The sequence below is a fragment of the Podarcis filfolensis genome (assembly GCF_964270895.1).
Source record: "Podarcis filfolensis genome assembly, chromosome: 1".
Classification (NCBI taxonomy): Eukaryota; Metazoa; Chordata; class Lepidosauria; order Squamata; family Lacertidae; genus Podarcis; species Podarcis filfolensis.
The window spans coordinates 78,475,205-78,502,097 of NC_139604.1; the positions used below are offsets into that span (position 1 = coordinate 78,475,205).

Sequence of the window (26,893 nt, forward strand, 5' to 3'; positions counted from 1 at the left end):
CATTTTTGTTGTTGTTTAGTCGTTTAGTTGTGTCCGACTCTTCATGACCCCATGGACCAGAGCATGCCAGGCACTCCTGTCTTCCACTGCCTCCCGCAGTTTGGTCAAACTCATGCTGGTAGCTTCGAGAACACTATCCAACCATCTTGTCCTCTGTCGTCCTTGTGCCCTCCATCTTTCCCAACATCAGGGTCTTTTCCAGGGAGTCTTCTCTTCTCATGAGGTGGCCAAAGTATTGGAGCCTCAGCTTCAGGATCTGTCCTTCCAGTGAGCACTCAGGGCTGATTTCCTTAAGAATGGATAGGTTTGATCTTCTTGCAGTCCATGGGACTCTCAAGAGTCTCCTCCAGCAACATAATTCAAAATGTGACATTTTAGCTTGCCTTATAAAGATATTATGAATTGTGGAATGAAATTAAATGACTCCCAAGGCAAAAGTCTTGAATGAATAAATGAATTTTGTATGATAAATTATTTTCTTTGACATCAAATTTACCAATTTCTTATTCTGCTACTTCTAAATCCTCTGCATTTCTTTGTGTGTGTGTAGGATTTCTGTCAAAGATGAGCGTTTTTGTTTTCTATTCCAAAAACTGGTAGGAGGCTTTTGTTAATGGTTGCATGGGTGGGAAAACAGAGTGTTAGATTGCCACTTACTATACATATGTCATGACATGGCTTAAAAAGATAAGAACAAATGATGAGTGAAATTTAGCATCTCTGCCTGAAGTAACTGTTGTTTGCCTATGCAAATGATGTACGTAATTCAGTTATCAGGATTAGGCTTATTTTGCACATAAAGGGATAAACAAATCTTGTGCCTTTAACTTAGTCAACAGAAGAACTCTATATACATTATTACCAAGTGTTCTTCATGTTGTTAAAACTGTTAAAATTAACCAGACTCTGCAGTGATAACATAGAGCAGTCTATCATATTTCTACAGAATGAGAGCTATTTGTGATCAACTAATGAGTGTTGTGCATTTCACCCTAATGTTATACTCTAGTAGTTCTCAGACTCCTTATCCCCACCTAATGTACTACTTGAAAACTCATGGGGGGGTCTCACCTGACTATTGATTCTGTAAATCAAAGCACACCCACCCAGGACCGATAAGGAGCCATCCAATGAGGGTAGATGTCAGGACAGATACAAAGAAGTACTTCATGCAATGCCTAGTTTAAACTCTGGAGCTCACTCCCACAGGAGGAAGGGATAACCACCAATGTGGATGGCTTGAAAAGAGGATTAGACAAATGCATGAAGAAGGTGGCAATCAGTGCTACTAGCCACAATGTCTACGGTCTACCTCCAGTATGCCTCTGAATGCTATTTGCCGGGAATCACAAGTGGAGAGAGTAGGGAGAGCATTCGGGTCCTGCTTATCCCAAAGGCATCTGATCAGTCGCTGTGATGGGCCACTGACAGGATCCAGCAGGCTCCTGTCATGTGATCTATCTATCTAATTTTCTGTTTTACAATTTAGAAGATTCGTTTAAAGAGCCTTAAAATATCAATGACTTCACTTCTTCTCTTTCCATGGTTCACTTTGCATAGCATAAATCCCTGCATATTTTATATAAACTAAACCATTCCGTATTCCATTATTACATCCATCAAAACTTACACTGTTGAATCTATCTTAATGCCGCCAACGTTTTCAAGTGTACACAGTTTCCCTCCATATATTCAATAAACATTTTCCAGTCTTCTTTAAATGTATGTTCTTCTTGTTCTTTTATTCTATAAGTTAGGTCTGCAAGCTGCGCATATTCCATCAGTTTAAATTGCCATTTTTCTTTAGTTGGGACCTTGCTCGTTTTCCATTTTGGGGCTAACAAAACACGGGCCACAGTAGTGGCATACATAAATGGCCTTTTTTGATACCTGGGAATTTCCGTCTGAATTATCCCCAACAAAAAAGACTCTGGTTTTTTTGGGAAAGTACTTTTAAACATTCCCCCCCCCCCCAATTCATTATGGATTATTTCCCAATACTTTTTTTACCCTTTTACGGGTCCACCACATATGAAAGAACGTTCTTACCTTCTCCATTAGGCGCTATGTGGAAATCAGTCCCATTGGAACGAATGGAAATTGTTTCACTGTGATTACACTAAGGAATAGGAGTATTGGACATCGGTGCCTTATGTAAAAGTTTAGTAGATTAAGTTCTGTGGGGCTTCAGAAACTGCCCAAGAGGCAAAAATAGGAGAGTAATCTCAGCAGAGAAGTCTAATGAACATGTCAGAGAAATGTGTCAGAATTGAACTTGCACATTTGGCATATCAAGGTAGCACTACATTAGTTTCCCCGAAGACACTGTATTTGTGTTTCACATATTGTTGTTGTTCCATTGAAATGCATTAAAAGGTCTGTCAATGGAAAAACGTGAGAGGATTATGCCTGCAAGAGTTCATATTACAAAGAGAGGGGGTTGGGGTTTTGTTTTGTATTGTTTTCTTGATCTCACTCTTCCCTGTGGCTGTATTGCATAAATGCATCTATCTGTTACTGAACACCTTTTATGCATATCAAATTTATCCTGAACCACAGGCTTCCTACCAATTTAACTGTTATGTACTGAGTTGAATAGATCCAAACTGCAGCAGTCTGATTGGTCCTAGAACAATAGGATCCAAAAGGCAGCAGTCTGATTGGTCCTAGAACAATAGGATTCAGAATGCAGCAGTCTGATTGGTCCTAGAACAATGCAGCAGTATGATTGGTTGGCAGGAACCACCCAATCATGCTCCAGATAGAAGTGAATCCACAACTTGATTGGCTTACAGTAGAATTCCGGAATTAGCCAATCATGTGCAGCCCATTGTGTAAATAATGTATATAAAGCAGATACTTTGAGGGGAATTTCATTCATTCCTCCTCACCACTATGAGCTGAATAAAGAGCATGAAATCACTTTGCGACTCGTGAGTATATTTCATTAACAGTGTTAATAAGAACTTAAGAAGAGCTGTGTAGGATCTGTGGGCTGTATTGCTAGAGCAGTCAAGTCCAACATTTCCTGTTTTCCTAGAATGGACACGTAGGGGAATGTGGCTCCAAACAGGGAGGATTTCCTGTCATACTGGTTGGAAGCCACCTCCCCCTGCGTGTGACCAGGTATATGGGTGTGACCCTAGCTGACCCAAGGCCAGGCACACAGCCCTCTTTCTCTTTTGGACTTCTCTTTTGACCAGCTTTTGCTCCTGGCTCATAGCCAGCACATGGCTCATCCATAACAAAGGATGTAAGCCCATGTTGTACGTCTAAGACTTAGCTCAGACTTCTCTTCTCTACAATCTACAAATGTACCTGTAACTACAACTCAAGCCTGCCTTCAGATTGCTACTGGATGCGAGTAAACTTTATTCTTATTTTTCCAAGAAGACTGTGTTGTGTTATTATTATTTTAAGAGGGAAATAAAAGGGAAATTACTAGGAAGAATGCAGTCTGCACAAAGGGCATCCTGGATTGCTTAGTTAAAAGGCTGAAACCAGTCATCAACAGCTTCACTGTTTGCCAGTGGCGTAGCGTGGGGGGTGCAGGGGGGGCCGGCCGCACCGGCCGCAACATCTGGGGGTTAGGGTTAGGGGGCGCAAATCCACAGGTTAGGGGGCGCAAATCCACGGGTTAGGGGGCACAAATTACTTGCCTTGCCCCGGGTGCTGACAACCCACGCTACACCACTGCTGTTTGCTGCAAGGAATGTGCTCTGCTGTATGCTCACTGGCCGGAGGAGGGTTCATATCGAATTAATATATCCTCTCCTACTTTCCTTAACTTTCCTTCCTACAGGTTCAGGCCCACCTAGACCAGCATCCTGTTCTCACAGTGACCAACCAGATATTTTTGGAAAGTCCACAAACAGGACCAAAGTACAACAGCACTCTTACTGCTTGTGATTTTCAGCAACTGGCATTCAGAGGTGTAATGCCTCCAACAGTGGAGGTAGAATATGGCCACTGTGACTAGGAGTCCTTGATCCTTGTGAGTTTATCTAACCTTATTTTAAAGACATCCAAGTTGGTGGTCATCACAACAACTTGTGGGAGCTTATTCCATAGTTTAGCCATTGGCGGAGGAAGAGGAGTGCGGGGGGAGCGCACCACCACCGGCAGTGCGATCCCCAAGGTGCCATCGCCACTGCCCCCCTGCCCCCGCTGGTGCCCTGCCCCCGCAGGTGGCTCGCCCCACTGCTGGGATGCGCACCAGCCCCGCCCCCACCTGCTCTCTGCCCCCGGTGCCGGAGCATGAAGCTCCACCACTGAGTTTAGCTATGCACTGCGTGCATAAATATTCTTTTTTGTCCGTCCTGAATCTGGCAGTACCAAGAACAATGTCCAAGCCTAGAAATTTCTTTGCTGATATCTAATCGGACATTCAAGCTGAGGGTTGTTTGTTTTGTATTGGGAAACCTTTTTTGCTTGGATGATTGATTTGTGAATAAGAATCAATGCAATGCTGTAGAGACAAATTATAATACTTAAGTCCAGTCAAGATGAAAAGATAACCTCTGTATGACACTCAAAGATTATTTAAAAAGTGGAGTTTTGCTCCTATCAGTTATAGAGGACTAGAATATTATCATGTATCACTCACTGTTGCTTTGAGCATCACTGTGGTCCTTCCACTACACTCCTATGGAGCATCATGCTTCTTCATTTACACTGTTTCATAGCAGTTGAAGAAAGTGATTTGACAATGTTTGTCTCCATTAGCATCTCACAGTTCAAACTGCCTGTTAATCAGGCTACCTCTGAAGTACAAATCTGTCCTTCAACAGCTTAAAGGAGTCTGAGAAGTGTCAAAGCCACTTAGTAAAACACTATGGTTCCCAGTAAGTTGCTATTAGTATTTACTTCTCTCTTGCATTCACTCCACGCTTTGTCTCCAGTGGTTTCAAGAAATGTATTTGGGAATGTTAGCTGATGATCAACACAGCTGCTTAATGTCAAATGATGCACAGCAGGTCACCCTGAAAGAGCATGGGTTTTAGACCCACCTGGAGAAATACTTCTCATGCCATTCCCTTGGGGTGGGGATGGAAGGCTAGAGAATGTTTAGATTCCAGGGTTTAAAGCAAAACTCTGTAAAGAGATTATGAGCAGAAACATGTTTTTCCATGGCCTGAATGATAGAGATTCCACGTGTTTGTGGGTGAAAATACTCCTGAGGTACTGACTGAGCACACCATGTTTAACAAAAGTTCAACAAACCCTCGTGGAACCCTTGTTACTTGTACTTAGATATGGGATGCAAGCTTTATTTTTTCAGAGATCAGGAGCAGCCATTGCTTCTTCATTCCAGAATCCTTTGTGTAGAATCTGATATCCGTTGTACTGAGGAAGGACTTATTCAGCCTGCTAACTGTATCGTGGAACTGAGTCTACAAGCTGACCTCATGACTACATTATTGTTATTGTTGTCATAATTGCTCATCCCTCTCACCCTCTGCTTGGTATCACCTTTTGCCTAGAGAACTCAAAAGCTTGCCACATTCTTCTGACATTTTGGTTGGATCCAATAAAGGATTGTGAATTTTTTGGTGTGTGTGTTTCCCCCCCATATGGACCCACCTTTGTACTCTCTCTTTCTCTAATCACTGTTCTTGCAATAAGCTGGAAAAATTTGTTCCAGGAGCCTTCTTCACTTTGCTTATATTGTTCAAGATTTTGATTATTGATTTTGATTTTGATTATAAAATATATTCTCATCTCCCCCATGTCCTTTCATTTGCTCCCACCCTAATCTAGTGATCAAGCCTTGAGGTGCATTCCTCATCAGGCATGAGAGACTCATCAAAAGGCCCAAGGGGGAAATGGGTGAAAGAATGAGGGCTAGCGTTTTGTTAGTAACTAGTTGTTGTGGATGTTTGTGGGCGAGAGGGAATCATAAAATTGAGTAGGAAAATCCTCATATTCTCAAAATATTTCTCATCAACAGAGTTCTCTACAATTATGTGCTTTAATTGTTCATCTGTATTCATCCACAACTTCTATATCCTCAAAAGTGTTAATTATGTCTGCTGAGTTTTGCTCTTTCACAACAGCAAATAGAAGGGGAAGAAATGGAGGCAGTGAGAGATTTTACTTTCTTGGGTTCCATGAGCACTGCAGATGATGACAGCAGTCACACAATTAAAAGACGCCTTCTTCTTGGGAGAAAAGCAATGACAAACCTAGACAGCATTTTAAAAAGCAGAGACATCATCTTGCCAATAAAGGTCCGTATAGTTAAAGCTATGGTTTTCGCAGTAGTGATGTATGGAAGTGAGAGCTGGGCCATAAAGAGAGCTGGGCCATAAAGAAGCTGGGCCGAAGAATTGATGCTTTTGAATTATGGTGCTGGAGGAGACTCTTGAGAGTCCCATAGACTGCAAGAAGATCAAACCTATCCATGCTTAAGGAAATCAGCCCTGAGTGCTCACTGGAAGGATAGATCTTGAAGCTGAGGCTCCAATACTTTGGCCACCTCATGAGAAGAGAAGACTCCCTGGAAAAGACCCTGATGCTGGGAAAGATGAAGGGCACAAGGAGAAGGGGACGACAGAGGATGAGATGGTTGGACAGTGTTCTTGAAGCTACAAACATGAGTCTGACCAAACTGCGGGAGGCAGTGGAAGACAGGAGTGCCTGGCGTGCTCTGGTCCATGGGGTCATGAAGAGTCGGACACGACTAAATGACTAAACAACAACAACAAGTGTTACAATATCTCAGATGGGCAACCCATCTGAGATATCTAGCCATGTCATTGCCCCAGTCCAGAGATCTGCTTGTTCAGGAGATGGTACTGGACTTTGTGAGACACTGGGAGTTTTTCCTATCTTTTCAAGAGAAAAGGACAAATTATGCATGCACATATGTCATGTGATATCTTGTCAAATCAGTGATTTGCTGTTGAATATGTGACCTGCCTGAGTTGACCTGAATTCTCTGGGGTGTTTTGATCTAGTGTGACTTAGCACACATGTAATACCACACGATACTGCAATCATCAACTCTGCACTCCATGGCGAATTCTGTCTTCCTTCTCCTTTGCTTTACATTATTGGGAAGCTCTTGCACTATTGTCTACAAAAAGAGGAGCTATGGGAGTCCCTTACAAGATAACTTGAGACACATATTGACCAATTGCCTTGTGTCACTCTCTTCTGTGAAGTGCTTGGCCATATGCATCTGCTGGGATTGTGCTGATGGGAAGGCTACAGCACAGCTCATATATTTTTGCCTAAGCCTCAAGGATTCATCACGGGTGGCCTATATGTGACATAAAATCCTCAACCCAGCTCGGTCGCTCATACAGTTCGGTTAAAGGCGAAATGCTTGTCAGCACCAGATATTTACAACAGGTCAGTGCATCTGTTTTGTACATCCAACCTGCTAGGGCCACACCGCATCCCATGCCTGCAGCCTGCATCTGCTTACTGTCACTCAAAGTAGCTCGGAAGAGAGACCATTTCTCCCTGCTTTGTCTTCCTCTCCTCTCAGAAAGGAGGTCTAGATAGAAATCCTGATTCAATGTGGAGACCAAATAGTTCAAGAAGAAACGTTTGTGTGAAGGTCTTTGCTGTGAACTATTATTATTATTATTATTATTATTATTATTATTTTATTTGCATATATGTGTGTGTGTGCTGTTGTTTTTTCATTTATTTTTGTCTCCTTTAAACCATGAGCAGCAAGCAAACAAACCTTGGTTACTGCTTGTGGGTCAAAACTTGGGTTTAGACATATATCAGGACAAGCCAAACTCCGACTGGTTTCCTGGTGCCGAAGCAGGACTGGAAGTGGAACGGAGCAATAACGTATCATTAGCATGCACCAGCACGCAGGATGTTCACATTAAACCACAGATTTTTAACAATGGTTTAGTCTGATGTGCAAACCAGGCCAAGATGACTTAGTGCTGAATAGGCATGCATAAGATTGCACTATTGGGGAGTGTAATTGCAGCCATTCCTGATAAAGGGACACACTTATCAGGAAGCAAACTTCCATTGAACAGAGTGGAGCTTATTTCTGTGCAAGGAAGCATAGGTCTGTGCTGTTAGTCACTTAATAAATGATTAGTAACCTGAGCCTACACATGCTTACTCCAAAGAAAGCCACACTATGTTCAACAGAATGTGATCCTCATTAAGCATGTTTAGGATTAGGGAGTAAATCCAAATGGATGCAGCAGGACTTGATTCTGCATAAAAAAATGCTTCAACTTGTGCTGTAAGTGAAGCAGTCATTTTATTATACTTAAATAAAAGGGAGATATAGTACTTTTGTTTTCTACCTGTGGACACAATGGCATTTGAAATAATTTCAACCTGTACACCATGCCTGTTGTAAACATTTATCTATTTATTATGCATTTAAATGTGCACAGCACATACACCACAATATTAAACAACACCTGTATAAAACTACAGACAGATCTGGTAAATGGTGAAAGCTTGTACCATGTAACATTGATATCAAAGTTTTACAACATTATCTGAACACTACAATATAAACTACCTCTGAGTACACCAAGGGTGAGGCTGTCAGCTGAGCACTGAAAGGAAGTCAAAAGGGACACTGAAGGAGAACTGTCTACACCCAATGGGTTTAGGAAAAGCCAATGCTTCCAGTTGCTTTGACTTTGGAAACAGAAATACTTGAGCTTCCAGATAGTAGTCGTGATGGTTACAAATGCAAATACCCACATGTGAGAGGAAAAGAGGAGAAGAGCGAGAGAGGGAGGGAGGAAGGATACAGAAATACCTCAGACTGCACAGAAACACTTTAGCATCCCATGATGCAAAGAGCTTATTTCACTTAGGATAAAATAAACAGAAGCAAGATGGTTTGGAGGATAGGAGAATCTGTGGTCTTCCAGGTTTTGTCAGACTCCTTTCAGCCCCAGCCGGCATGGAAAATGGCCAGAGATGATGGAAAGTGTGGTCCAACAACATCAAGAGAGCCACAGGTTTCCCATCCTATGTTTAAAGAAACCCTGGTCCAGCTATATTCTGATCGCACTGATGGAATACTCTCATTGGCTCTGTTCAGAATCAGCTGATTTTGTCCCAGCTTTCTCAAATAATGCTTGGAGAAGCCCCTTTGGTTATTTCCAAGTTATCCCCGGGGGAAAATAGGAAATGGGAAACCAATCTTTTGCTTCCAAACACAGTAGGGCTGACTTACCACATTTCTGGAGCAAAGTAACACACACTTAATGCAAGAGCATTAAGTCCAAAACATAAAATTGCCCGTTGCCACTTTTGTTACCCCCTCCCTTTTCTCAAGGGTAAGGTTGTTTTGAGAGGAACCAGAGAGGGTAAATGGTTTTGAGAGAGAACTGGCTAGCAATGGGGATGGGGCAACCCCACGTTGTGCCAGACCCAACTTTGGAGGGGTCTGGCCTCACCTTATAATTGGGGTGTGTGTGTTTTAGACCAGGGAAGTTCATCTTCCATACTCCCCAAATTCTGAATTAGCTTCCAACAATACCTATGAGTAGCTTTATTCTTCAAGATCATCCATTAATTACAGTATCTATGCAAGTCATTCATAAGCATAATATGGTTCATGTATGTGTAACTCTAGTAATATACAGGAATGTAAAAAAAAGAAAAGAAAATGAAATGAAAGATGAATTTCTGCAGCCTTGGTATTTTGATACACACATGACTCCAGGACATAAGGTGTTGTTGTTGTTGTTGTTGTTTTTAATGTAGCACCATGATTGTAGCTAGGATTTTTTTGGGTGGGGTGGGGGAGAACCTCAGTCTCCTATGTAATTTTATTGATTTTTATTGATTGGGGGGGCAGCTGCCCCTCTTGGCTACGCCCATGGCACCAGTTACAGTTTACTGTTATGTGCACAGGCATGAGCTTATAAGAGCCCCAGGCTTGAAGGCTCCCAGCTCTGCTTTCTGTGGCTATCAGCAGAACAGGAGGAGCTTTCACTTTCACTTTTAAACTAAGCAGAATGCCCTGCGGTGTCTGAACTTGGTTAGCTTACTACAAGTAGTCAGCAAGTCAAGTTTATCAGACATGGTTTGATACTGACCAGCATTTAAACAAACTGGCTAGAAAGCTGCCTTATCTTCTCCTGCCAAGAAGGTCTATCTAGCTTAGGATGCCTACTCTGAATGGCAACAGCTCTCCAGAGTTTCAGACAGGAGCTGTTTCCAGCCCTGCGTGGAAATGTCAGGGACTGAAACTGGAACCTTATGCATGCAAAGCAAATGTTTGAATGTTAAACTACAGCCCTTCCCCACAAATTTCACCAAGTTTGGGTAACAAAACTTGGTTACCTTAAAGACAACACCTGGGCTCTGTCTGCCACCACGCCTCCCTCCCAGCAGATTTTGAAAGTTACAAAAGAAACGGGAAGATAGTAACCTCCCCCGCCCCAAACACAAATGTCTCAAACTAAAAAATCCCCCCACATCCCCCCAATATGGCCACACCTGATTTTGCCACCTGAAAGGGGGACAATGGCTCAAGCTCAGCCATTTTGATCCACCCTTGAGACTTGGTGGGCCAGGATCATCGCTTGCTTTGCATACAGAAGGTTCCAGGTTCAATCAATTTCCAGTTACAAGGATTGAATAGCAGATGATGGGATAGACCTCCATCTGAAGCCCTAGCAAGCTACTGACAGCCACAAGGAGACAATACTAGGCTGGATGGACAAATGGTTCGATTTGATATAAGTTGGCTTCCTATATCCCTGCCATAAAGAGGAAAGCGGAACAAGGCAGACTGAATACCAGGCGACTCAAGGTTTGTTAGGCTATAGATTAAAGACATTTGCATATATACTCAAAAGAAACCCCACTGAAGTCAATGGGAATAGTTTCCAGATTGTGGTCTAAAGCAGCCCTATCTAGACAAAGTGATTGAGGGCATCAGCTTGCCCACTCCCATCATAAATCTCTGTGGCAGCAAGGCTGCCTGCAGTAACAGCAGCATAATATTGTATTTGTGATATTGCTCTTCTGCAGCAACTAGAATTATGCCTCATCATAACCCTTGATTTGCTGGGGCTGCAGATCTCAAATCAGAACCGTGTGAGCTATTGCTAAAGCTTCCTAGCTGTTGTTTTCCAAGAACTTTGTATATTGCTTTCAAAGTTTCACTTCTATTTAAAAAAGACATCCAATCAGCTCAAAACTTAGTAGAAGTTTTAGACTTTCCTTTTCTCCGCCTCTCCATCCCCCTGCCACCATTCTTAAACCTGCCTGCTCATTCTTTGCTTTAAAGACATGGTTTACATTCACAAAATATATAAAGAAAAATATAGGGTTACTGGATGGCCATATAGTGCTGCAGCCTGACAGCTGTCTGCAAATATTTTCACCATGATTATCCTTACTAAAAGTAAATCACTGGGTAAAGATAGCACAAACGTGACAAGGCTCAAATTGGATGCAACCAGCACTATCTGGAATACTTCTGGCTACATAGGGAGTGGGGGATTTTGGATGCCCCCTCCCACAGGGGAATTACAACACTGAATGAACAGGGAGGGGGGATGAGAGAGAGAAATGTATGCACCTTCCATGCAGACTGTGTTAGGAAACTGGCTTCAAGAGTGAGTGAGGTAGACATGAATCAGTTATGTCAGGGAATGAAATCCTAAGGCTGCAACCCATAAACCGTTTACATCACAGTAGGTCAACTGCAGAGGGATAAGCCTATGTAACAAACAGGCAGAGCAATCCTATAGTCCATTGATGCTGTGGGAGCACTGATGCTGGAGCAATGCACCATATCCTTTACTCCATCATGCCGGGGGCAAGAGAGAGGAGTAATTTTCTCTCTCTCTCCATTTCATCCTCAGTATGGGATTTTCCTTATGCCCACTCTACAGCTGGTGCAAAGCTGCACTGTCATTGGAGGCAGTTTGGCTCTACATCTGCCCCACCCATTTCCCTTCCCACCTGCAAATGCACCTGCAAAACAGATATGCCAGCGTTGAGATGTGCCAGCGTATCCATGCATTTGCACCAGATTGGTCCAGGAGCAAAGACATAATCCAGGTCCTGCTTGTGTAGCAAGGCTTTCACCATATCCCAGAGCCCTTCAGTTGCCATATCCTGACTGTACTCTAAGCAGATTTTGGCCTCCCCAGAAGTGATCCTGGCTTCTGAAAGCTGCTATTCACGGGCAAGGCTTTCTCACAAAATTACGGAGGTCCAGGATAATCAGCTATTGCTATGCCAGAAAGTAGGAGAGCTGTATCTCCAGCTGCTAGCAGTGCCGGTGATCACTGGAATGACTCATCTCCAAGCATACCACTAACAGGCCCTTTCCCAGCGAGGGACTGCCCTCGTGCATCTCTGGCGATCACTCAGATGATCACTTTGCAGCAAGCACAGCTACCAACCAGAGCATCAAAACCAGTTTCTGTTACAGCAGTGTGCTCTAAGGTAACTTAGACATACTGTAGTGGGTTATGGATTGCAGCCTTAAAGGCAGCAGCACATTTTCTCCTTCTAAATATTGCATTAAAAACAATACATCAATAAGGAAGAAGAGGAACAATACATCAATACATCAATAAGGATGTAGAGAAACTTCAGTCATCTGGCCATATCAGAGAGAGAGAGAGAGAGAGAGATCTTTTTTGATGACATGCTCTTCAGACATTGCCAGAATTACGCATTTGGCAGGGAAGAGTAATAGAGTTATCACATGTAAATTAAATGTTACTAATTAATTGTGGCCTACTGGTTTCACACAGTGTGAACCTTGATGGGGGAAAGAAAGTGAGCACAGTTACTGATGGGTCAAAAGGTTTGCTTTTGTCCAGTTTTTTGTTTTTGTTTTTAAAGTTAAAATAGAATAATATTCCTGGAAATTGATTCTACATGTTTAAGAGTTGTCTGCTAAGGGCACAATTCACCAAGCACTGCCGCTGAGCAGCCTCCATGTTAGTTCAAAAGAGTCATTCTCCCATATTACTTGGTGAATCGCGTCTCAGGGGCTCCGAAGAGATTGACTGCAGGGAAGTTCAGAGTTCAGCAGCAGCAGATCTAAAAACAGCTTTTCAGGGTGGTACTTCAACACTGCACTTTCTGCACCAGAAGTAAACTGATACCATTTCAATGAAACAGCAATGCTGCACAAAAGGAGGTCAGACATTGTGCATTGCTTGCAACAAGCTGGCATCAGAACAAGAGGGAGGTTTTGCCCACTCATTCTTCAAAGACTAAAGACCTTACCTGGCAGTTATCATTGGTTTCTTTAAAAAAACAAAACAAAACAAAAAAATCATGTTCACTAGCCAACACTGTACAACACAGAGAACAGTGCAAAACATTGTAAATATAGGAATCGGATTTCACGTTTTAAAAAACAACAACACATAATAGCAGCACACCTGTGATAACTTACCCAAAACAAAGTAAAATAAGCCACAATGCAAAAGAGTCCTCTGTTGTTGCATTGTGCAATGAATAGCTTAAGTCGGAGGATTTTGTTTTATGCTTTTTTTTGTCTTTTTTTTAAAAGGAATTTCTTTTTTAAAAATCAGAACTATAAATAACTTTCTGGCAATATATACAGAATTAAATAATTTAAATATCTTACATCTACTCTTGCATAAAACTCTTAAAAGAAAAGTGCACCATAGGTTTCCCCTCCTCCGCCTCTCGGGTCTCTCGCCTCCTCCCCACTTCCCTGAGGTTAAGTCTGAAGGGACAAGCGCTCAGATCCTAGGAAGAAAATGTGTCACTGTCATGGTGGGAGAGACTTTGTTGCCTTTCTTTGTTCGTCCGTTTTTGCTCAGAGCTATGTACATCCCCGGGTAGATCTGGGATTCGTAGGCGTTGTAGTTGTTGGGCAGCAGGATCTCTTTGAATTTGCACTCATCATTGAAATGGTTCTGAAATGAGAATTTGGGGGTAGAGGGAGGGAGGGAGAGAGAACGATGGAAGTTTTCTGTTAGGGAATCAGAAGATTTCTGCTGAAAAACGAAGTGGTCTACAAAATTAAATAAATATAAAAAATAAATATGCTATTACATTTCTCTTAGCACATCTGTATACCACTTTTCAAGAATAATATATTTCTCAAAGTATTTGACAGGAGAATTTTGAGGACTCTTGCGCCTTCTCATAGCTGCACAGCAGGCAGAAAGTTAACTTCACACAAGTGGTATTTGATGCTCTGTTTTGCGTTCATTAATATTTCCTTTGAGCCACAGGGACCACAAGCTCTTTCTTGCAGAACAGGGACTTAGATGTAGAAAAGATTTGTTTGTTTTGTAGAACAGCTGCAGGGACGATACACCTTAGCAGCGGACTTTTTTCTAGTTTTCTTTTCAAGTGTATCATACTGTACAACTGAGGCTTCAAATTGCCCTTTTGAGACAGAGACCATGATTTTTTAAAAAAAAAATACCCCACAGGCTTTGAATCACGCTTGGAGGGCTGCTCAAGAATTTCATCCCATCACCATTTTTAAACATTACATGATAAGGGCACTGTGGTTTCTGCATTTTTCTGAAGTTTGCAATACAATTCTTGGGTCAAAAAAAAAAGTACCAATATGCAAATGAAATGTGTATTTTAGGTTGTAATACAGAAAATATGTATTTTTCAAATGAAATATGTACAAAAAATTGTAGATACTGAGGGGGAAATACTTTTAACAATGCAGTTTTATAAAGGAGTTTTAAAAACATATGCAGATTGATGAGGAAATTGGACAGAACAGATTTATGAATAAACACAAATAATCCACGCCTAGATTAGGAGCACTTCCACACGGAGATTTTATTGACGTTTCTTGGACACATTCAATCAGGCTCAGTCCTCTGAGATCCACAAGCCACTCATGAGCAGCCTGCCCTAATAGCATATTCACCCACATGATAGATAAGAGAAAACAGGATAAGAGTGGGTACCTAAATCCATGCACAGGGATGGCAAATGCTGTAGGTCTGCTGTGGATTCCCTTCTGAATGCTGCATGCCAGTGGTTGGTGTGGTCATAGGCAAAAGTGGGTGGAGCAACATTAGGCTACATTGCAATCACACAAAAACCAGAGGATTTTGCATGCACACACACACACACACACACACACACACACACACACACACACCTACCTCTCCATCACATTATCACAGTTTAAGGGAAAATTCCAGCCAGGAAAAACACTAAAGGAGAACACAGAGCAGGGGAAGTGAGGGGTGTGGCCTGGGAGAGATGCACAGTCCACAATCCATGCCTGTCAAATCTGTTGTGAAGTGTATTTCTGAGATCTTTGGTGCCGATTAAAAAGAATGCAGATGTGAAGCTGTTTGTCTTCCCATTCCTTGTAACTCTGTAGCCCCAGCACCCATCCTTCTGAAATGTTACATCTTACTTTCCTGGTAAGATGCCATTTTCATGCTAATCTCATGGCCTACAAAACCACAGGGAGGGAAACAGGTTCGCTCCTCTCCCCCCCTTAAAAAAACAACAATTTTTAAATGCACCTAGCACATGCACCCCAGACCTGCTTGCCTGTAATTTGGCAGGTTTCTTATATGAGAGCACTGAATAACATACATTACTTTTACGCAAATTGCCCACAGAATAAAAGGGAATCCATCACCCCCCAATTCTCCTACCCCACTATAAGGTGCAACCAGGCAGAGGGCCTTCTTGGTAGTGGCACCCACCCTATGGAACACCCTCCCATCAGATGTCAAGGAAGTAAACAACTATCCAAATTTTAGAAGACATCTGAAGGCAGCCTTGTTTAGGGAAGTTTTTCATGTCTGAAGTTTTATTCTGTTTTTAAGGTTCTGTTGAAAGCCACCCAGAGTGGCTGGGGGTAGAAATAAGAAATTATTATTAAATTATTATAACCTTGCCTGCAAATTTTACCCAATTCTGCCAACAAATATAGAGAAGATATATGGACAGTTCCATTAAAAACAAAAAGTAAAGGTATCCAGAACAACAACAACAAAAAAATCCTCTAGACCTATTTTTCTGCAAGGCTTTATTCATTTAGGAAGACACACGGTGCACGAAACTTTCACCCAATTTTGTCAAAAGGGAAAGGCTACAGCCATTTTAAAAAATCCCCTTAATGGGAGAGGCCTGACACTTCATTTTTTTCTGAATAGGAATTCAAATTCAGACCCAAGCCAAACTGGGCAGCCTCCAAAGCATTTGAGATCAAATTGGGCAATTTTCCAATGTGCCAAACTGTAGGCCGTACTGAATCTTTTGTTTGGTGCACAGCCCAGCATCTCACTTCATGCTGGTTATTTGAAATGGTTAGAAACAGCAAAATAAAAATCTACATTGTCTCCAAACTTTTAAGTTTCTTATCGGTGGCACTCCAGGCCTAGGAGATCCATTTCTGGACTTTTGGCCTTAACAAAGCACTAGCATTGGTAATACAGTGTTGGCAGTAGCCGCCCACCCCTGTGACTGCAATGTATACCTTCTCCCTCCCCCTGGAAATGCTTCTTACATATCTGCTCACACAAACCACCACCACTGGGACTCAGCACCTGGATATCTTCAGGTATCTGCATTCCTACCTGTATGCTTCATACGGGTTTACAAAATGATTCATCTGTGCTTGGTACACAAACACAGCATCAAGTCCGCCTGCAGTTAAGGATACTGGCATGCTCTTTCAGCTGCTAGTACATAATGCTTTCCAGTAGCATGTCTCCATCCAGCAACACGGTACAAACTGCAAATAGCCTCCGCTATCTTCTGACCCACATTGGGGGTAGATCTCAGTATCCACCTCAGAAATCCACCGCAATAATGATTCCGGGGATATCTACCCCAACAGTGATTCCACCACGGAATCTGCTCTCTGACTGTTTGGCCAGTCAGACCTCCAGCCTCATCTCAGCAATCTATGGGTCAAAGTCAACTAAGATTTACTCTGAGTTACGTATTTAAATTATGAAACATGATTAAGTTAGGTCTACTAATTTAAATGGGTCTACTCTGAGTAGTGCATAGCTGAATGCTATACACACACACACAACTAAATGAATTGGCTGTTTGAAGCATGTGGGTGCCTGCACTCAACTGCAGGGAAAAGTCTCCTCTTACACTTGCAACTGTAAACCCTCTAGAATCCGTACATGCATGGAAAATCCTCAGGCAGCTGCCTTAAAAATGAAGTGGGAGGGAGACATCTTTCCATTACATTAAGGATGTTTCGAAGAAGGGAGATTGGACTCGAAGGGAGATTTTTATCAGGGGAGCTATGCACTCTAGTACTAGAGAGGGAGAATTTTCAGCCCCGGAGGAGTAAGCTAAAAGGGTTGTATAAAGAGGCAAGGGTGGGAGAGGGGCAGGGAGAGTTTTGCTTGTGTTCCCAGCATTCTTCCTAAATAAAGCTGCTTGGTGGCTTGCTGAAATAGGGCGTTTCAAAGTTACAAAATGGCATAGGGAAAGAGTCATGGGGCTCATCTCCATATATATCGCAGGCAAAATCTGATAGGTGCCCCAATGATACCTGCACTACCACATTCCACAGTGCAATCTTTATTGTATCGATGCACTATCTCGGGTAGGGAGTGAAAGAGAATGGTGTTTTCCCAGCTTAAAAACATATATGGAATAGCTAGCGCTGGAGGGGAGGGGGGAGGGGGGAGGGGGGAAACACTCATGTATCTCCATCATAGAATGCTGATCACCATCCAAGGGTCAAAGTCAGAACTGTTGGTTTATTAGAAACAGATTTTCTGAAACTGATGGGAATCCTCCAAGCAAAATGCAAAGAGTTGAAGTTCAGAACAGCACACTGATGAGGAAAATGACTAAACCTAATGGGAAGATATAGTAAAACAGGAAGCTAGACAGAGTTACTGGCAGGTACACAATTCTAAGCCTTGTCCATTGTTTGATTTTGCCCCATCTCCTGGGAAATCAAGATCCCTGGTCACTGGAACACAGACCTTCTGAGCCTTCACATTAAGTTCACTAGTTCTCCCCTCCACTTTGCTAATCTTGAGCTGATCTTGACTTTTGCAAATGTTGCAAATAGCAACATCACAGCTAGAGGATACATTACAAGCCCATGGCTTTGGCTTTTTCTCAGAGACACTGCAAGAAAAGATCTTGCACTGTTCCAAGTCTCCACTGACCTGCATCTTCTCTGCATGCAGATTTTTATACTACAACCCAAAGACTACATATGCCATCGCTCATTACGCTACGTAAATGCAAGTGTGGCATCTCAAGGTAATCCACAAACTACTTTCTCCAACTGGAACTAAGGTGTTGTGGACTGTGGTTTGGACATTTTATACTCAAATGTTCTTACATGGCATGTAGTAGCACAAAGATGTGGTGATCATGGCCACTGGTTTAGATTGCTTTTGAAGGAGAATGAGACATTCATGAAAGACCAGGCTATCAATAGTCACAAGCTGTGATGGCTATGAGGAATTTCTGGAATCAGTAACCCACTGAATCCCAGCTGCTGGGGAGCAACAGTGGAAAGGGGTTCCTGCCTTTGAGCCCTGGTAGAAGGAATAGAAAGGCCTTTGAGCTGCCGCTGCTGCAGAGCTGCTCTAAGGGCTTTTTCTGAGATGTAGAGCAAAGGATGCAGCCTTTGCTCAAACACACAAAATGTTATAATACTGCAAAAGGGAAAAGATAATTGGTGACAAATCTCTATAGACGCAGAAAACAAAAGGAAGCGTCACACTCAATTATATCTCCCAAAGTGAGAAGAAGTCCAAGGTTAAAGACTTTTGCAATGAAAGCCTTGAGCCTTTTGCATCCATAGCTCTTTAGGACAAGTCAATGCAAAAGTGATCCCGTTGCGGAATCATTGGACTGAAAGCCCTGCTCACACGAGCTTAGACAAACAGCGAGGCCACAAGAGAAGGACAGCTGGAAATGACCATAAACAAGACTTGCATTATTTTTAGTAACCAAGTGGGCCTCAAGAAATGAAATGCCTTTGGCTATTTGTTCTCAAGATTGTGTATGGTTTGTTTGTGTGGTTTTTGTAAAACTTTTTTTTGTTTGTAAAAATGCAGATACAAACAACTAAATCCTTCTCCAGAAGATCAGATGAATATTTGTGTATCTGAAGTCTGAATATCATTTACTGATTTGCTTTGTCCCTTTTTCAAACAATGGCCAATAAGCAAATGGTGCAATTGCTCATCAGATTGCGGCACAATGTGTTTTCCCCACTTTAGATAACTCCAATACATGTTCTTTTTAAATTAAAATTGGAAACCAAACTTCACCTTACAAGGGACTGAATCTGTGCTGGAGATAGGTCTGAGCCATTGCTAGATTTTATATTTTCAAAATATAGGAAGCAGCACTTCTTGCTTCTTAGTTTCAGCAGCTCCTTGTGCAAGAGGAAAGCTCTTTTGAACTTTGCCGGGACTTAGCTAATTAATGGTGCTTGGTGCTTCCAGACTGGGATTGCTTCCAGACTACAACTCGATCATTCAGATCCAATTGTTCTCTCTGTGTGTTTGGTTAGCTTCAACACATTTCCATTTTTCCAGTCATAGATCTTCATTGCTATTCCACTGCTTGCCATCCAAATTAGTGGGTTGACCATAATGCAATATATCCATAGCCATCTTCAATACTGGGCACGCACACAGGTATTTCTGTACCTGTGAATATGCACCAAAAATTGCCACTTAGTGCACAAGAGCAAATGTTGCCTGACTTACGGTAGTTATCATGTGTCATGATAGACAAATTGAGGGCTTGTGCTGTCAAGGGATGGTGGTAGAATATCCGTTTCCCATTGTTTGTTTGCTTACTTGCTTGAATAATGTTGACTGCTCAAGCATTCCGAAGAATTATTATTACTATCATTACAATCAATATTATTATCATTATAGCATGATGTACCGTATGTGCTACGTTACCAGCTGCAAGGTAATGTCTTGGATGGAGATCTTGAGAGAGCAGCTTTTCCTAACTAGAATGTTCAAATGTGAATTCAGCATCCAGCAATTGCTGGCATGGTCCTATCCTTTGGGCCACTGAAAACAAAATGGCTTCCTCAATGAGGAAGAAATGGAAGTAAGAACGTAGCATTAGAGGCCACAGAAACATCACTACACATGTGACAATGTACCTGTCAGAGGGGAAATGCATGCATAAACTTCCATACCACCAGTAACCATACACACACACACACACACACACACACAGAGAGAGAGAGAGAGAGAGAGAGAGAGAGAGAGAGAGAGAGATGATGACAATGTTCAGCAGACCCTGCAAATACCGGTGTGGGTGAGCAGCACCAATTCCACAACCAGCTTCGACCTGGGAGCTCCTTGAGACTATCTAAAGCAGGATGGGGAGCCTGTGGCCCTCCTGATGTTGTTGAATTCCAACTCCCATCAGCCTTGACCATTTGCCATGCTGACTGGGGCTGATGGGAGTTCAGAGTCCAACCCAGAGTCCAAGTTCCCCATCCCAAAATCTTCTGGCCCTCCATCTTAAGACTAGGAAAAGTGGCAGCCTTTGGGACTCCAACATCATATCCAGCTCTTTCTCCCATGTTTCCTTCCCTGAGCTCATTTTACTTAACACCCAGGTTGAAGAAAAACTCTGGAGAACTCAAAAGCTTGCTCACTATTTTGTGATGTTTTGGATGCTCTAAATCAAGTAGCTTTGGGGAGCTTGTGGCTCTCCACGGAACTGGTGTCCAATGACATGTTGCTGCCCTACACAGGCTTTCTCAGAGGGCAGATAATTCTACTGGACCTCCGCATCAGAATGACTGGTGCAGTCACACTCAATGCAGTCTCCAGCAGAGGCTAATTGAAAAGGGGGAAGGCCAGAGCATCAGATGGTGTCGAGACACAGCAAGCACAGCCCCCTCTCTTTACTGCTACTTTGTCCCTGTGGCAGACTTTCGGACCTGCACTGCTCCCAGGTAAGCGTACTCTATATCGGGTTGCATCCTTATTTTATTTTATTTAAATATATTTGTGCAATAGCACCACACAAATGTGTCCCTGGAACACAGTTTGGAATTTATTTTTTATCACCTTGTAAAAACAAATATGTGTAAATCCTTATATTATCAGATTGAAGCTTTTTGTATTGCCCTTTAACTTGCCAAACAAGATAACCAGGTGCTGTATTTTTTATTTTTTGCACATTAAGCTTGCACATTAAGATTCCAGTGGCAAGGGAGGTACCCAAGCACTTATAGTTCTCTACCATAGACCACACTGAAGATAAGTGAACAACTGCCCAGTGGCGTAGCGTGGGGGGTGCAGGGGGGGCCGGCTGCACCGGGCGCAACATCTGGGGTTAGGGCAAATCCACGGGTTAGGGGGCGCAAATTACTTGCCTTGCCCCGGGTGCTGAGAACCCACGCTACGCCACTGCAACTGCCACTGGGACTTGCTCAGTAACCTAACCTGACTATTAAAATATGCATTGGTTCAAATATTTCTATGCTGATTTTCCTGCAGTTTAAAGTGTTATTCATCAAATAAAAGGGTGTGTGTGGAATTATTGTTTGATATTCGATGTTCGTATTGCTTAGAGCAGAACCACTAAAATCAATAGACTACTCTGCTCTGAGCATTACTTAGCTGGGTATCTCTCATTGGTTTCCATGTTAATATATTTTGAGAGGGTCAAGACTCAGGAGCACTCCATTTTACATCAAAACAACACATCAACACTTTAAAAGGGGGGTTAAAGACACATAGTTGAGCACGTTCAAGACTACTTACAGCTCCATAGAGTTTGCCTTTACTGTTCATGGCTACAAAGAGTCCACTTTTAACACCAAAGAGGCTCACCACTCCTCTTTCCACAGGAGAGATTTCAAGCAAACCTGTAAGAAGGGGAAAAATGCATAGGGAGCCAGCTAAGAGATATATCTGAGTGTAAGCCATTGCTGTTCTCTTAAATCACAAATACCAGCAACTGAGAATAACATTTCATATATCTGATGAAATAGACCATAGTCCATGAAAGCTTATGCCATCATAAATATATTAGTCTTTAGGATGCCACCAGTCTCTGTTGTTTTTGCTCCAAGAGACTAACATAGATGTCCCTCTGGAAAAGGATAAGAGGATGCTATACTGATTTAGCAGCAATGATACAATTCTGAATCCATTTTCTGATGTCATCAATGGGGCTACTCAGAAGTAAGTGTTTGGGAATAGTCCACTCCTAAGCACATCCTATGCATTGTGAACAGATGACTTTGTTCAGCAATCTCCAAGGTGCTCAGCTTCAGAGCAATTCCTTCGATCTCTTTGGGATACTCTAGAATTAACGAGTTGTGATCCAAAGGCTTGGTTTCTTTAAAGCAATCTAATGCGTAGATGTAGGCTTGCTCTATATGTTACTGCCACTTTGTTGAAAATACTTTAGTTGCCCCACTTGGTGGTGACTCTCATGTGCTAAGCTGTATAGAGCAAGGTTGATGCGATTTTCTCCTATGGTTGTGTGTGTGGTGGAACATGCGAATGTACAACTTGGTGTCTGTCAGTGTGTGATAATGGAGGTTGGAGGGACATCCTACTGTTAATAATTCTATGTCTACTGTATATACCCTTCTAAAATATGTTGTGGAAGGGGGGATTATTGTGTTGCCTTTGTTTTTGTTTTTATTATGTATTTTCTGTTTTTTTATATTGTGGTTTCATGTTGTGAACGCCCTAAGATCTACAGGTATAGGACTGTATAAAGGTAAAGGGACCCCTGACCATTAGGTCCAGTCGTGACCGACTCTAGGGTTGCGGTGCTCATCTCGCTTTATTGGCCAAGGGAGCTGGTGTACAGCTTCTGGGTCATGAGGCCAGCATGACTAAGCCGCTTCTGGCGAACCAGAGCAGTGCACGGAAACGCCGTTTACCTTCCCGCCGGAGCAGTACCTATTTATGTACTTGCACTTTGACGTACTTTCAAACTGCTAGGTTGGCAGGAGCAGGGACCGAGCAACAGGAGCTCACCCCTTCACGGGGATTCGAACCGCCGACCTTCTGATCGGCAAGTCCTAGGCTCTGTGGTTTAACCCACAATGCCTCCTGTGTCCCATCTAAGACTGTCTACAAATTTAATAAATAATAATAATATATCCAGTGCTTTTTCTAGAAAAATGGTGCTGGCATTCACCATGAAGTTGTTACAGTAAGTACCAAACTTTTAATATATCTATTAAAAAAAGTGCTGGTACTACAAACTGTTGAGTACCCCTCAGAAAAAAAGCACTGCCTATATCTAATCTATCTCTCTATTTACTGATCAATCTTCTAATAATAAGAAGAAATTGCTTTTCTCACTGAGTGAGCCAAAGTAACTTACATTAAAATTACTGGAAAGGTTGTGGTGATGCAAGCAAAGGACCGTTACATGATAGAGGCTCAGCTCCTAGAAGCTGGCAGCATCTAGCAAGGATGCAGGCTAATGACACAATAATACTGGACAATAGGAATCACACTCTGGGTGCCAAGCTTCATTTTGCAGCCTTGAACACACGCACGCTTATCAAGGCACTATGCTTCAGCAGAGTAGGGTGAATCTCTACTCAGGGGCACAATTTAGTCTTCCTCTCCCCATATACATCTACTCCTGCATGCACCATGCATTATTATTTTCCCCATGATCGCCCAGATATCTGAAAAGGAACGAACTGTGTTGACATGGTCAAACTACCCCTTCTGGTTGGCCACACTGAATGACTTTCCATGTGCTAAACATTGCACATGGACTGGTTTGAAGTGGTTCTCTGTGGCAGTTGTCATGTGTGTAGATTGACCCTGATGAGGTTTGCTGCCTAATAATCAGTCTACGTTGGCAACTCTATGCATGCAGGCTCAGAAGTCAGTCCCATTGAGATGAATGGATTTTCTCCCAGGTAAGTGTGTATAGGAGTCCTGTGCAATTCCATTCCTTAAGTGAACAGAACTCCTTTAAACTCCTTCCATTCATTAAGTGACAGCAGAGCACCACAAAAGCACCCGGATACGGTTAAAGAGTTTGTGTGTATGTGTGTGTGCATGTTTTAATGGTTGGCAGTGATCCCCCACATCGTCCAGGTTAAAATAAGTAACAATATGTTTCAGGACATGTGAAACATTTGTCATGCTGCTGTCTCTAACCCTTCCTCCCCAGTCCTATTGTTTCAGTTGGACCGTAGTTAGAATTAGAGCCACAGGGCCATGAGGTTAAGTCACTAACAGATGCTTTTCCTAGTGGACTGCCCTAACTTCTTGGCAGAGCTTCTGTGGGATCTGGAATCCCAAATTAACTATTTGCAACCCTTTTGCAAAAGGAAGGGGGGTGCTATTTGAGCAGTGTCTCACTGCAAACCAGGAGGCTTCCCGCTGGGACAGTGAAAAACACCTGATTCCTTTTGATCAGTAGTAGTATTTCCAGGAGCCCATGCAACAGTTGCTTCAAGACAGTTTATTCTGTTCACAGTGGGAGTGACACAACTTTTTATTTCTGTGTAACCAGTTCCTGAACTCAGAGCTGGGGACGAGCAAAGTGGTTCATCTTCTGAGACTGAACTCCATTTGAAATACCTAATGCAACCAAGCTTACAAACCCAGAATTTAGAAATGCTGTTGTTTTTTTTTACATTTTATATTGCCGTTCTCACGTATCCCACTCTAGAGCAAAAGTAACTCAGCCAGCCACAGAATATATAGCTGCCTAAATTATAGAGCAGTCACCCCAAACCTGTTGCCCCCCCCGTCCCCAAACTCTGTACTGGCTGGGGCTGATGGCAGTTGTAGCCCAAAACATCTGAATGGCATCGGGTTGGAGAAGGCTGTTATACAGAAGATAAAATGAATAGTTCCCAAGCTGGCACTTTGCATTAGGTATTTTAAACACTTTCCCTCTGCATTCATGAGGACTAGTGGTTTTAAAAATGGAATAATTTGATCATACTCTTCTGCCATATATGACTATTTTCCCCCCTTCAAAATTGAGTATGGAGGTAGAAATGCCTAACAGATCCCATTAAGAGACTCTTCACACACTGCAATTTCCCTTGGACCAAACACATAAAATGCCCAAGGAATAAACTTATTTATAACAGTATGAAAATGGCAAATCAACAGGGGCGATCATCTTCACATGCATGCGTTTTGCTGCATATGCGCAATGCGATGAAGCAACACACAGTAAAATCGCCACACCTGACATATTTCTCCCCCGTCTGCAGAAGTGTTTTCTAAGCATAGAAACCTGACAAAACGCCCTTTAGTTCCACCAGTTTAACGGAGGCATCTCCGAAGTTGCTGGCTTCCGAATCTGTTTGCTTTTGCTTTTGGGGAGGCTGGGTCAATACTATTGGTTTGAGGGACTTGATCACCTGGGTGATCAAGTTTTCCTTGCATTGCTTGACTAAGCACCTTTGCTCGGGCGATTCTAGGTAGAATTACAGAACTGTCGAGCTGGTGGAGAAGACCCCAAGGGTCCTCTAGTCCGCCTCCCTGCATGCAAGAAAATGCGCTCCAGACCAGACCGGAACATAAGGGACTGATGACATCAGATGATCATTATTCCCACACCCTCCAGCGGGTCCCAGGAGAAAACTGCCCGGTGAGCTCCGAAGTGGTAAGATTTAACCCTGTCGTTAAAGGAACGTCAAAACTCCCCAGAAGGCAATTGTGGAATGGGCTGGCGGGGCTTTGCAAAGCGACCAGATCCCACGCCCGTGGAGAGTGAGTGCCACAGTCTCTGGCCAGGTGGGCGCAGGTGGCGACTTACTGTGCCGGTTTTCGTTGTGGATCCCGTTGATCCTGCCGTCTGGCAGCACCTGGATGTGGAAGCCAATGCCGACGTTGCAGTAGAGACGCCTGAGCCTCTTGATGCCCAGCAGATAGTCGCCGTCGCGGTTGGGCTCCCTCCTTTCCCCAGGGATCCTGGCCATGGAGCGCGAGAAGAGCGTCTCCCAGCGCCACTCCAGGGTGTCGTTGTGCTGGGGCTGCTGGTGGGGCTGGTGGGGCTGGGCGAAGGCGGGCATGCAGCGCCCGGCCAGCCAAGGCGACAGCAGTCCCAGGAGCAAGACTGGCAAGCAGGCCGAAGAGGGGCCAGTCATTCCGAGCAACATGGGCAGCACACGTGGTGCCGAGCAGGGAGGCGATCGCTCTAAAAATATACCCTCTCCGCGCGCCCAGAGAGAGAGAGAGAGAGAGAGAGAGAGAGAGAGAGAGAGAGGAGAGCTTCCCACTTCGGACTGGAGAGATCACAGGAGGAAAGCGGTGGGGGGGGGGGGAGGGCCCGAGAGAGAGAGGGAGAGAGAGGGTGCCAAAGAGGGAGCCCAGGCAGCTCAGTCCCCCAAGGAACTGGAGACACTCTGGTCAGGTTGCACGGGAGAGCAAGCCACGTTGGGAAGGGGCTGGGCGAAGACCCGGGGAGGGGGCGCCCGGCAGAAGCGTCGTGGTGGAGAGAGAGAGAGGTGGGGGCGTTGGGGAGATCGACTCAGCCCCAGCTCCTTCTGAACTTGATCTCCGTCCCAGAGGGCTCCTGTCGAGTGGGGATCTTCTGGTCCGGCTGCTCAGCCATCAGCCCCTTGACCCCCCTCAAGCCACGGCATTTATAGATCCATGTGCCTCGCTTGCACCTATTACATCACCACCGAGTGCTGGAGGCAGCAGCTGAGTTGAGCGGAACGCGAAGTGATCACCCCGAGATGATCATCACCCGCCACTTCCAAGCGGAGCTGGGCAGAGGAAGAAGGGCAGAGAGTATTTTAAAAAAAGAAAAAGTCCACTTTTAATAAAAAGAGTGGATTCCACACACACCCTTTGAAAGAAGAGTTAACAGGGCACTTTCCGCCGCGGTTCCCTTTTCTGGTTGCCAAGCGCGCGCCAAGCGCGTCCGAGTCCCCAAAGGCGCAGAAGAACGCCCAAGACGCCTGCCTCCGTCTGCCTTCCAACAATGTCATACTTTG

General features: G+C 43.5%; 1 protein-coding gene across 1 annotated transcript; it reads right to left on the reverse strand.

Annotated features, from left to right (window-relative positions):
• Positions 1-8,371: 8,371 nt before the first annotated feature.
• FGF4 (fibroblast growth factor 4) lies at positions 8,372-26,806 on the reverse strand. Its single transcript, XM_083603052.1, has 3 exons — positions 25,708-26,806; positions 21,705-21,808; positions 8,372-13,877 (listed from the first exon to the last, which is right to left on the reverse strand). The coding sequence occupies exons 1-3, from the start codon at positions 26,048-26,050 to the stop codon at positions 13,701-13,703; spliced, it is 624 nt and encodes a 207-aa protein (XP_083459178.1). The 5' UTR covers positions 26,051-26,806; the 3' UTR covers positions 8,372-13,700.
• Between the last annotated feature and the right edge of the window lie 87 nt (positions 26,807-26,893).

Coding starts and splice junctions, on each gene's coding strand:
- FGF4 (XM_083603052.1), bottom strand. CDS start 26,050: ATGTTGCTCGGAATGACTGGCCCCTCTTCGGCCTGCTTGCCAGTCTTG. Junction 21,809..25,707: donor CCACAACGAAAACCGGCACA/GTAAGTCGCCAC, acceptor CCCTTCTTACAG/GTTTGCTTGAAATCTCTCCT. Junction 13,878..21,704: donor AAGGCAAACTCTATGGAGCT/GTAAGTAGTCTT, acceptor TTCTCATTTCAG/AACCATTTCAATGATGAGTG.